Consider the following 12,314-nt stretch of genomic DNA (forward strand, 5'->3'; position numbering starts at 1 on the left):
GACCGATGTCAGAAAAAGTTAATAATTGTATTTCTTGTGGAAGCAAATACGCATAAGGATTTCCATTCCCTCTGCATACCTTGTTTAGGCCCAGACCACGACGTCTCGGCTGTCGCTGGCGCTACTCAATAAACGACTATTAAGCGTCCGGGCGGAGTTCGCCCAACACTTTTTGGTAAAGCCTTTGATTATAAAATGTCACAGAGACTACGACTACCGCTTTGTCCAAAACGCAGGACAAGGACCGACACGCACGCGCTCATGCGGTCCCCACCGACACCATGCCAAAACCGGCTACACATGGTCCGGTTCTCAGCGAGATGCCTTTGGAGTCCCTGACTACCAACGACACTCCTTTGGCGGTGTCTTCTGTAACCGAGACCGCAGGTACCTCGGCCCTTTCCCAGACTACAACCACTGAAGCCACTGTGTGTGTTGAGCCTCCTTATTTGGACAGGTCCACTTCCACCCAGGGTGTCTTTAGACCTTCATCTTCCTTTTCTATTAAGGCCTTCACTAAATCCAAATCAACCAGGCATGCCAAGAGGCCTGTTGCACAGGGCCCATCTCCAGGCCCCATGCCTAAAAAACAGATGCTTAAAATGGCTGAGGATTTAATTACTCTTATCAGGGGTTCTCAGCCCCCTCCAGACAAGAGACCCAGAGTGGAGGAAGATTCTCCCTCTTCTGATCAGGGCTCCATTTTATCAGAACATTCTGATATAGAGGAACACTCTTACTCCCCTTTTGAAGATTCGGATGCAGAGCAGTCCATTCCTTCTGTATCTCCTCCTGAGGATTTTTCCTTTGGGGAAACCTTGCACACTTTGAGGGAACACTTCCATTGGGAAGGCCAAGACCTTTCCGATTCCAAGAAAAGACGTAGGGAATTTCTTTTGTTACCTCAACACAGACCTCTGGCGATACCTCCTGTCTTGGTCATACTTGATGATGTTTATTCGGAGGCTTGCCTTAACCCGGATTCCCTGCCTCCTGCACCAGTCAAACCTCTACAAAAGCCATAATGCTGACCCTGAAACCATTTCTCAAGGCCCCAAGGGATTGAAGGCCTCTACTGCTAAGAATCCACTTCCTGCCGAAAGAGAGTCACGATCCTTAGAAAGGTGGGGAAAAAAGGTATATACCTCGGCCACCCTAGCCATGAGTGCCTTAAATTGTCAGTTTCATATGCTTAAATATCAACAGTTCCTGTTATCACAATTAAGGAATAAAATGTCTCAACCTGAACAACCAGATTTGAAGGAGTTGCAGGATTTAAAGGACTGTAAATGGAAGCAGAAAGCCCACTGGTCCTACATCTATGACTGGAGCAAGGGTCCGTCCCCTCTTTAGGATGTCTCCTTTTCCATCCTGAAATCCTGCAGAGAGGAACTGGTCTACCCTCAATCCTTCCGATGAGTCTGTTTACCTAGAGGTGTTTGGTTCTCACCCTTCCACCTCCTGGGTGCTCCCTTTACCCCCTAAGTGGTTGGAGGCAGCCCCTGAACGATGGAACCCACCCAGGCCTTCCCAAAATTTTTCACAGCCCCGATGAACAGTTTTAACAAGGGTGTCCCAGTTGATGCCATGGTGGTGGCTGCAGCCACTAAGAAGGTACTGGCCGATCCTTCAGTACCTATCCATCCTCCTAATAAGGAATCTAGGACTATGGATAGGTATGGCAAGCGGAGTTCTTCAGCGACCTTGCCATGTGGTGCTGAATTACTTGTGCCATTTCACCCCTTCAAAGAGACATTCTCAAAGAACTGGGTGATACCCTACAGGATCCAACAGCTGCGGGGTCTCAGGACAAAATCAATTCCCAGCTAGGAACCCTAAATTCCATTGTCAACTCCTCCATGCGGCTTATTTCCTATGCAGCCGATGGGCAGTAAACCAGGACGCGTGGGCCCTTTAAAGGGCATGCCTGGATGCAGCTTTGCAACTTTGCAGACCCCTTCAAGGCATCCTTCACTAACTCCCCCTTTGATGGTTCGGCATTGTTTGGACCTCAAGTGAAGGATACTTTGACCAGATCCAAGATGGCAAGACTCTCTGCCGTAGGGGTCCGTTTTCACCCCCAGACCCTATCCTAAGGGTCAAAAGGGTGGAAAATGTGGTTCAAATCTTAGGGAGTCAACCTGACCTGACCGAGGGGGACAACAACAGCGCCATTCTAGAGGCAGAGGAGGTCCGCAGAATCAGGGTACAGAGAGCTCTCTCTGACAAACCCTTCCAGCATCCCTGAGGCTGCCCGACTGTCCACCTTCAGAGGCAGTCGGGGAAGTTATCGCTGTACCAGAAGCCTGGCTTTCTCCCAAGACAAATGGGTACAGTCGATTATATCCGAGGTTACAAAATTCCCTTTATCACACCCCAACTGCCAAAGGGCCCCCCCAGGCTTCCACCCAGTCTAAGGGAACAAGCAATAGATAAAACTGCTAACAAAGAGCCATCCGCCGCCCAGCAGACCAACTAGGATCCGGAATCTACTCAGCGGACCGAGTCGGGCTACCAAATTTCGGACTAAACAAGTCTGTAAAAGCAGTCGTCCGCTACACCATACCTTGGGTCAGGACAATTGGATGTGCTCAGTGGACCTTCAGGATGTGTACTATCACATCATCCAGTTCATAAGGCCTTCACTAAATCCAAATCGAGCCAGGCATCCAAGAGGCCTGTTGCACAGGGCCCATCTCCAGGCCCCATGCCTAAAAACAGATGCTTAAAATGGCTGAGGATTTAATTACTTACAGGTTCCAGCCCCTCCAGACAAGAGACCCAGAGTGGAGGAAGATTCCCCTCTGATCAGGGCTCCATTTTTCAGAACACTTCAAATAGGAAGCTAGTATCCCCTTTAAATTCGATGAAGCGCCATTCCTTCTGTATCTCCTCCTGAGGATTTTTCCTTTGGGGAAACCTTCCTTGAGGGAACACTTCCATTGGGAAGGCCAAGATTTAATGATTCCAAGAAAAGCTTGGGAAATTTTATTCCCAGCCAGTTTACCTCAGGATACCTCCTGTCTTGGACATACTTGATGATGTTTATTCGAGGCTTGCCTTAACCCGTTCCCTGCCTCCTGCACTGAGTCAAACCTCTACAAAGCCATAATGCTGACCCTGAAACCATTTCTCAAGGCCCCAGAAGGCTCACCTAAGAATCCATTCCTCAGAGATCGATCCTTAGAAAGGTGGGGAAAAGGTATATACCTCGACCTAGCCATGAGGGCCTTAAATTGTCAGTCATATGCTTAAATATCAACAGTTCTGTTATCACAATTAAGAATAAAATGTCCAACCTGAACAACCAGATTTGAAGGAGTTGCAGGATTGATGCATAGTGCAGCAAGTGGGTAAACACACCTTAATGTGGTTGATGCTAGAGGCCTCAAGTAGAGCTGCTGTACAGGATCAGTCATTGACATGCCTGGCTTAGGAACAAACTTGCCTGATCATGTAAAGCTAAATTCTAGATGCCTTTACAAAGGATGTCTTTTGGTACTAATGCTGAGGAGATATTACGGAAAATGGAAAAGCCAAATCTATGCAAACTGTCAAAGCTTTCAGGTCCACGGCAGAAATTGGCCTTCAAAAACTGGTCCTTTCCAGCCACTGACAAGCCCCAAAGAGGTAGATACAGCAAAGGGGCAGAGGGCAATCACAAGGATCATTAGAGGCAGACAATGGCAAACTCCAGCACCAAGAGGTGGGACAGTGCACAACAATACAGGAACAAACCCAATGACTCCTTTCCATGCCAAGCAAGTCTCATGGCAGCACCTTTGGGAGGAAAGCTGGCATTTAAATTGGCATATTGTCAAAGACAAATGGATCCTGGACTTATAAACAGAGGCTACAAATTTCATTTCACACTCTTCCAAAATGAGAGGCATGCCAAACCTGCCACACAATCAAAGGGCAGAGGCACAATACAAATTTCAAAGCTCATGGACAGAAAGCTATTCAAGAGGTACCTACTCACGAACAAGGTCAAGGTTTTTATTCCAGACCTATTCTGGTACCAGGAAAGGAAAATTGGGCTCTTTCCCAGTGTCCTTCAAAATCTTAGCAAAACATATAACATTTCTTGCAAAAAATCTGGGTGGATGGTCTCCCCTCAAGTCCTTCAGGGCAGACCATTTGTTCCTTCCCCTCCAGTCGCCACTGTCACAACGAATGCCTCCCTGATCAGGTGGGGGGGGGGCATTTTCAGGGCAGGACAGTCCAGGGCACATGGCAACCTTTTGAATGCCACCTGCACATAAATGTCCTGGAGATGAGAGCAGTGCTTTTAGCATTGCAAGCCCTCCAAGACTCTCTTCCTTTAGGGACTATTGCAATTCAGATGGACAATATGTCCGTAGTGTGGTATATCAACAAGCAGGGTGGAACCAAGTCCTATCCCCTGTGTCAAGAGGCACTCAGACTTTGGCAGCGGGCAATCTCTTCTCAGCGGTTTCTGATAGCAATGCATATCCCCAGGAAGTCCAACATCATAGCGGGCAGGTTGAGCAGAGCTATTCTCATGCCACACGAGTGGTCTCTCAAGCAATCAGTAACGGAGGAGATTTTTCAGAAGTGGGGTCTTCCTTGCTGCGATCTTTTGCAACACCTCAAAACAGCAAGTGCCCGACTTCTTAGCCTTTCCCTTCAGGCCATCCCCAGAGCTCTAGTCCAGATTGGCCTCAGGGACTTCTATACTTTACCCCTTTCCATTAATCACTCAGTTGATTAGAAAGACCTTGAGAGCCAGGATGATCTCATTGCCCCTTATTGGCCTCGACAGATAAGGTACCAACCTGCATCGTTACCTTTTCTGGCAACAGCTGATCTGGACCCAGTGCCAGATCTGGCCCATCAGTCAGGGCAGCTTGCCAACCTCCAATCTCTCAACCTCAGCTTGGTTGCTCCACTTCCACCTTGCCAGTTTCCCTGTTTCCAATTCTGTCCGATATTATTGTAGCTTCCAAAGTGCGCCAGAAGGATTTATGCTAGTAAATGGAAGTCTTTCTGGGCAAGGGCTAGGAATATAGATCCTTCACTGCTCCTATACAGTCAGTCCTAGATTTCCTAGTGGAAAGTTTCATTCAGGCCTTCTTCCTCCACAAAGTTCAGTTACAGCCATTTCAAATTTTCAGCAAGGCTATTGGACCAGCATCATGCCCAAGTTGTAAGCTCCTAGGGTATTTTTACTCAACCAAATCAAAGAACCCCACCACAGTGGGATTTAAACATGATTTTAACATCCTTGGCTTCCTCCCTTTACAAAGCTTCCTGTTCTTTAAAGTTGCTCTCTTGGAAAACTCTTCCTAGTTGCCATAACTTCCCTAGAGTATCAGAACTCATGCCCTTTGCATCATCCTCCTTATCTAGTTTTCCACAAAGACAGGGTTTCTCTCAGAACTAACCTCTTGTTTACCCAAGGTGGCTTCTCAGGCAAATTTAAACCATTCAGAATCTTCTTCCCTAATTGTCAACATGGCAGACAAAACATCTGGATGTTCATCTCACAGAAAACTACTGGACAGAACTAAACAAACTAGGAAATCTGATCAGCTCTTTCATCCTCAGGAGGAAAGGCTTCTCATCCAAAGTAACCTTTCTAGATGGCTGTCTCTGTGATTACCTGTATCTATCAACTCAGAGGTAAAGAATTACCTCAAGCCAAAAGCCCATTCAACCAGAGCTTTAGCTACATCAACAGCCTTTCAGGCTAGATTGCCACTAGATACTATTTGTGCAGCAACACATGGGCCTCTCCTCATACCTTTATTAACATACAAATTAGACATGGCCTCCAGAAGGGCAAATTTTGGTTCCACGTCTCAAGGCAAATCCAAGAGCCACCCAGGACTTTAAGCAAAAGAAATCGCAGATAAAGCAATTAAGTTTCAAGGACCTCCTGCATCCAGGACAATTATGATAAGAACAGACAACACCACAGTAATGTGGTACATAAACAAACAAGGAGGAACACATTCATACCCCTTGTGCAGACTAGCCATGACTCTTTGGAACTTGGCTCTGGAATGGCAAATCGAACTTCAAGCACAGTACTTGCCAGGTTGGAAAACACGCTGGCAGACAATCTAAGCAGAAATATGACAGATCCACACGAATGGAAGTTGCATCCTCAGGTGTTTACAGAAAAAAAAAAAAAAAAAAAAAAAAAAAAAAAAAAAAAAAAAAAAAAAAAAAAAAAAAAAAAAAAAAAAAAAAAAAAAAAAAAACAAAAAAAAAAAAAAAAAAAAAAAAATGAAATGGTTTTGCTCTTTGGAATGAGAAAAAAGGCCAGGACCCTAGAAAACTGAATTTGCTTCAGGTATTACAGTATCTAGCTGAGCTGCTGAACAGTGGACTTTCATTTTCTTCCATAAAAATCCATGCCTCAGCCATTTCTGCAGAATTCAACACGGATCCACCTTTATTTTCTCACCCACTCTACTCTATTGACAGTTCCTCAGAGGGGCTAAGAATATAAGACCACCAAGGAAACAACCAATACCAGCCTGGGATCTTAATTACATACTAGAAAAATTAACATTGCCTCCTTTTGAACCAGCTGCCTCAACAGATTTGCAATATTTGTCCTGGAAAACAGCCTTCCTTCTAGCCATCACTTCAGCTCGTAGGGTTTCTGAACTACAGGCCCTCATGGCGGTGCAGCCCTTTCTCATCTTCCATCAGAACAGGGTTTCCCTTCAATACCACCCGCTATTTATGCCTAAAGTGGTATCCAGGGTAGCTTTAAATCAAGCCATACACTTACCTACCTTTTACCCCAATCCTCAAAACAAAGGGGAAAGGCTGCTACACTCTTTAGACATCCATAGGCAGCTACGTTATTATTTGGACAGAACAGAGTCCTTCAGGAAATCAGAACAACTTTTTGTGTCCTATGCTGTAGGGGCTCAAGGGAAGCCAGTTACCAAGCAGACTATTTCAAAGTGGATAGGCCACTGCATACGGTTTTGTTATTCCTATCATGGGAAATCTGTTCCTACAGGCATCAGATCCAACTCCACCAGGGCCACAGCTACCTCTACAGCCTTCCTCAGAGGAGTTCCTACCAAAGATATTTTGGAGGCAGCCACTTGGAGTTCTGTACATACCTTCACAAAACACTACCACCTGCCTTTATATTCCAAAACTAGAGCAGGCTTTGCCACTGCTGTGTTGCAGGGCATTCTGGCTCATCCCAGTGCCACCTAGTACCTACCACCCCACAATGCGTAGCTTTGGGACTCTACCCATCAGTGATTACTGCAGCTGTATGCACGATGAACATAGTACAGTTTTGTACCTACCATAAATGTAGATGTTCAGTGCAAATTTAAATCCATCCCTCATCTTCTTCCCTACTTATTCTAACATGGCAGACCTAACCCCCTCTTCATACAACCTATCTGGATGTTCATCGTCAGCTCTGTTACTATCTGGATTGCAGAACTAAACAAACTAGGAAATCTGATCAGCTCTATATATCCTATATATATATATATATAGGCCTTCTATATAAAGTAACCTTGTCTAGATGGCTGTCCTCTGTGATTACCTGTATCTATCAACTCGGAGGTAAAGAATTACCTTCTAAGCCAAAAGCCCATTCAACCAGAGCTTTAGCTACATCAACAGCCTTTCAGGCTAGATTGCCATTAGATACTATTTGTGCAGCAACCACATGGGCCTCTCCTCATACCTTTATTACACAGCTGTATTAGACATGGCCTCCAGAAACATCTACATTTATGGTAGGTACAAAACTGTACTTTCTCAAGAGCCTGTTCCAATGAGCCACCCGGGATGAAGGTGCTAGGGACGCGGTCCCATCCAGCAAGAATGAAGGCGAGATTGACAACTTAACATTGAGAAGTTATGTACCTACCATAACGTTCCATGTTAGTTGTCTTCTTCTCGCCTTCTTTCTTGCATCCCACCCGCCATCCCCCTAGCCTGGATAGACCGAAAGGATTTTCCCTTTTATCAGGGTCTTCACCCTTCATAATTTGAAGCATAAACTGGTTATCCTTGGGTAACTTTAGCTTCAGGTAGTGGCACATGGGAGTTTTTCCCCCTTTCCTTCTCTCCCTTGGGTTGGGAGGATAAAATTGCTATGTTCTCAGTTACCAAACGAGATCTGGGTAGTTAGCGCCTAGCATCATGGGATATAGGGTTGCCTCGAGCCGGTAAAAATTAGCTCTCGAGCTTTAGTATAGGCCGAGTTGGAGCCGAGGATCGACTCCGAACCCATCCAGCAAGAAAGAAGGCGAGAAGAAGACAACTAACATGGAACGTTATGGTAGGTACATAACTTCTCATTTTCGCAGAATGTCCAGATTTTTGCTTCAAATGTTTGTTCTCTTTCTCATAAAATTGTGGTTTTCTGGCAAATCATTGGCAAATTATTGAGGGTTGAAGTCAGAAAATAATGACGTACGTTTGAGTTTCAGACTTCACACCCTTCAGAAAATCCATGCTAAGGCAAAACCTGTTTCTCTATCATTTTTCTAAGTTTGTAAGAGTAATATTTAAAAAGTGTCCCTATTTTTGGGCCTTTGTCCCCCCATTTTTGATGGCTTTGTCCAGATTCTTGATCTAAGTGGTTGAGAGGTATGGTTCTGTCTGAGTCCCTGCTGTACTGATGCCTTAAATGTCACCTGCTACGGGAACACATTTATGTCTCCCTTTTTGTTTCTTGAAAGCCACTTTTATGGAATGAGCAAAGAGGTATGGGGACAGGTTGTGGTAAGACTTTGTCCTGACTGATGTTTGGATGGTTTCAGGAGGTTTTTTTTCTTTCATGTGCTCTCCTGACTGATGTTTGGATGGTTTCAGGAGGTTTTTCTTTCGTGTGCTCTCCTGACTGATGTTTAGATGGTTTCAGGAGGTTTTTTCTTTCATCTGCTCTCCTGACTGATGTTTGAATGGTTTCAGGAGGGTTTTTTTCTTTCATGTGCTCTCCTGACTGGATGGTTTCAGGAGGTTTTTTTTCTTTCACGTGCTCTCCTGATGTGCTCTCCTGACTGATGTTTGGATGGTTTCAGGAGGTTTTTTTTCTTTCATGTGCTCTCCTGACTGATGTTTGGATGGTTTCAGGAGGTTTTTTCTTTCATCTGCTCTCCTGACTGATGTTTGAATGGTTTCAGGAGTTTTCTTTTCTTTCATGTGCTCTCCTGACTGATTGGATGGTTTCAGTTTTTTTTTTCTTTCATGTGCTCTCCTGACTGATGTTTGGATGGTTGCAGGAGGTTTTTTTCTTTCATGTGCTCTCCTGACTGATGTTTGGATGGTTGCAGGAGGTTTTTTCTTTCATATGCTCACCTAACTGATGTTTGGATGGTTTCAGGAGGTTTTTTTTTCATGTGCTCTCCTGACTGATGTTTGGATGGTTGCAGGAGTTTTTTCTCTTTCATGTGCTCTTTCATCCCTGTTGTTTGCCGAGACAGGAGAGTGCCTGATACATGTGCATGTGCAGGCTATGCCCTGCTGTTGTATGCTACAGGCACACTGTTAACATTGCCACCAAAGTGTGTAACACACTTATGAACACTTGCAGCTACAGGCAGGCCTGCTGCTTCACATAATATATTCAGGACGACTTCTGAGGCAACGTTTTACAAAACAAATATACATGTAAAATGTTACTTCAGAAGAAGCAACCTTTTTCAAAACAGCTGCATGTGTAATTTTTGTGCAGGTCCCTTTTGATTCTCTTATTCAACAGTTTTTTCACTTAGAAATTCTGGGGTTTAGCACTATGAGGGGACAAGTACAGAAAATCATAGGCAAGTGTGGAGCATTCTGTGACAGGCTGTACATTAAAATATTTTAATACATACCTCTAGGTAATACATACATCTAAGTAATACACGTCTAGGTAATGCACACCTCTAGGTTACTCTGTGGCAAAAAGGTGAAAGTGGAAGGTCTTTGTGAGATGTGCATTAACGTTAATCTATATATTTTAGTATTTTATGATGATGTAAAATGGCTTACAAAATGTTTGTGGAATACAGAAGTAATATTTAAAAATCCTGCCATGTATATGTAGGGAATCAGGTTATTACTAGATGACCAATTTCACCCATAAAATTACTTTTGTTTTACAGTTTATAAGGGAATTGTTTTCTGTCTCAGGCTTTTTATAAAAGGTTATATACTCCCAGAGCAAGCCTCAGAGAGAACTAATAATTTCTGTTTCTGTTGGGGGGGTGCTTTTGTTCACAGCAGGGTTTTGCGTCAGCAGACGTATGCCTGTTGTACCACTTCTTTCTGCCATGATTGCTTGCAGCTGTTGAGCTTTGTCCCATTCTGGCCCTACTAATGAGCGTGACTGGATCCTGCCTCATATTGGGAGACTGTTGCACCTTTGTGAAGATAATTTTTGGAAGACTGAGTCTGAAATAATTTTGAGTTGCTTCATAGTCAAGATAATGTCATGAATGAGTAGTGAACAGTGCTTCATCTGCCATAACATGTTCAAAACAGTTAGCTGAGGTTGTGATTGTTATACAGCCTTTCCTGAGATGAATTAGAGGTGTTGAGGCTTGGTGAGGGAGCTAATGTAAGTAATAGGAAGTTACGGATGAAAGTGACCCGGACTGGAAAATAAGCTTTTCCTGCCTGTCATAGAGGATTAACAGTATTTGTGTACCTTTTACTTCTGGACTCCTGCATGCATGTGCCTAGCTTATTGACTACTGTGAGAAGATGGCTAGTTGTACATATTTAGTGCCAGAGCCTTGTAGTATAAGAAAGACAAAATACATACATAGCTGTTTTTTCAATCATGTGTGCTTTCTAGAAGGGGTTGGTTTGAAGCAGCAGTCCTAGCCATTTAGCTGACTTCATGATGCCCATTGATTTAATCCTGTATACTGCATTCTGCACCCAGGTTTGAATATCACCCCAGATGCCTTGAAGGACAGCCAAGGGAACATTGAAGCAGAAGTCCTAGCCATTTAGCTGACTTCATGATGCTCATTGATTTAATCCTGTATACCGCATTTTGCCCCCAGGTTTGAATATCACCCCAGGTGCCTGAAGGACAGCCAAGGGGGCATGGCAGCTGAAAAAGTGACTTCATAATTCCTGCCTGGTATCCAGTTAGGAGACACAAAGATGTTGAAGCAGAGTGTTCTGGGGGTGATCAGGTGATGCGTTTTTTTTAGCCTCCAGCAGTATGTAGTCGACAATGAACTCAAGCTTCATAGACTGCTCACATGAAAGTGTGGGCTTATGCCCACTTACAATGGAGATCACTTCAGAGATGCCATGATTGTATCTAGTGACCCTCTGACTGCATCATCAGTCTGGCCTGCCTCTCGCCTTCTTATAATAACCAGTTTTAGATGGCCTGTAGATCTTCACCAACATTGAACTATTGGAGTATCACCATATACAATGGCGGTGGGGGCTGAAAAATGAACTATCAATTTAGAAGAAGACAAGAACCTAGAGGTTGGAGGTAGTAGGTACCCCTTTAAAAGCTGTGTGTTTAAATTCATTAGCCATCTGTATACCAGGTCTGTTATCCATTTGGGAAGAGAAACAGCAGCTTGAGGTTTTTCCTTTCATTTTTACATTTGATCTCATTGTCATTTAGAGTAATTCACCAGAAGCCAGACTTCTAACTAATTTCTACCATGCCCAGTCCATAACTGCATTACAAAATTCTAGAGTCGTCCTGATTTAGTCAGATAATTATGTAACTGATTTCCTCTAGTTAATTAGATGGCTGTACTGATCACAGTCCAATATATTGCTCCTCTCAAAATATGCATAATTGTCTAAATATTGCATTAATTTTAATCTAATCAGATTCAAAGATATGCTGTCTTGTAGGTTTGTACCAACATACTGAATTGTGAGTATAAACGTATGCTCACATAGTTACAGTATATCATTCGATCTCTGTCACTATGAAGAAGCTTTGTCCTCCTCTAATTCTTCTTTCCTTTTTATTTTGTCCTTTGACCCAGGAAGTGGACAGTGATGATGAGTGGCAGCACTTCATTGAAGCAACTGAACCTTCAAACCTCCAACTCACAATTCCTCTGACGCTTCTCAGTGACCAAACATTTATCCAGCGCATCCGGAGCAGACTGAAACAGTCCAGCTCACAGGTACACTCGATCCTTTGGAAATGGGGTGTGAAGAAGGTGGAGTAAGTGACAGAGAGAGCAGAGAGAAAGCCTGCAGGAAGTTTATAATGCTTCTCTTTCGTAGAGTGTTCTAACTTTTAATTTTGCAGTTTAGTTGCATTTATATTTCTGTTGTTCTCTTACCTTATAGTTTATAAAAAAAAAAAGAGA

At 43.8% G+C, this 12,314-nt stretch overlaps 1 protein-coding gene across 1 annotated transcript in view; it reads left to right on the forward strand.

Annotated features, from left to right (window-relative positions):
* The window catches only part of STK36 (serine/threonine kinase 36), a 786,440-nt gene that overhangs the window by 306,483 nt on the left and 467,643 nt on the right, over positions 1–12,314 (forward strand). Inside the window, exon 11 of the mRNA XM_044086614.1 lies at positions 11,982–12,125. Coding sequence (XP_043942549.1) covers positions 11,982–12,125 — 144 coding nt within the window. The remainder of the gene's footprint in view (positions 1–11,981; positions 12,126–12,314) is intronic.

Source organism: Protopterus annectens, chromosome 10.part0, assembly GCF_019279795.1.
Source record: "Protopterus annectens isolate FY-2018-M chromosome 10.part0, PAN1.0, whole genome shotgun sequence".
Classification (NCBI taxonomy): Eukaryota; Metazoa; Chordata; order Ceratodontiformes; family Protopteridae; genus Protopterus; species Protopterus annectens.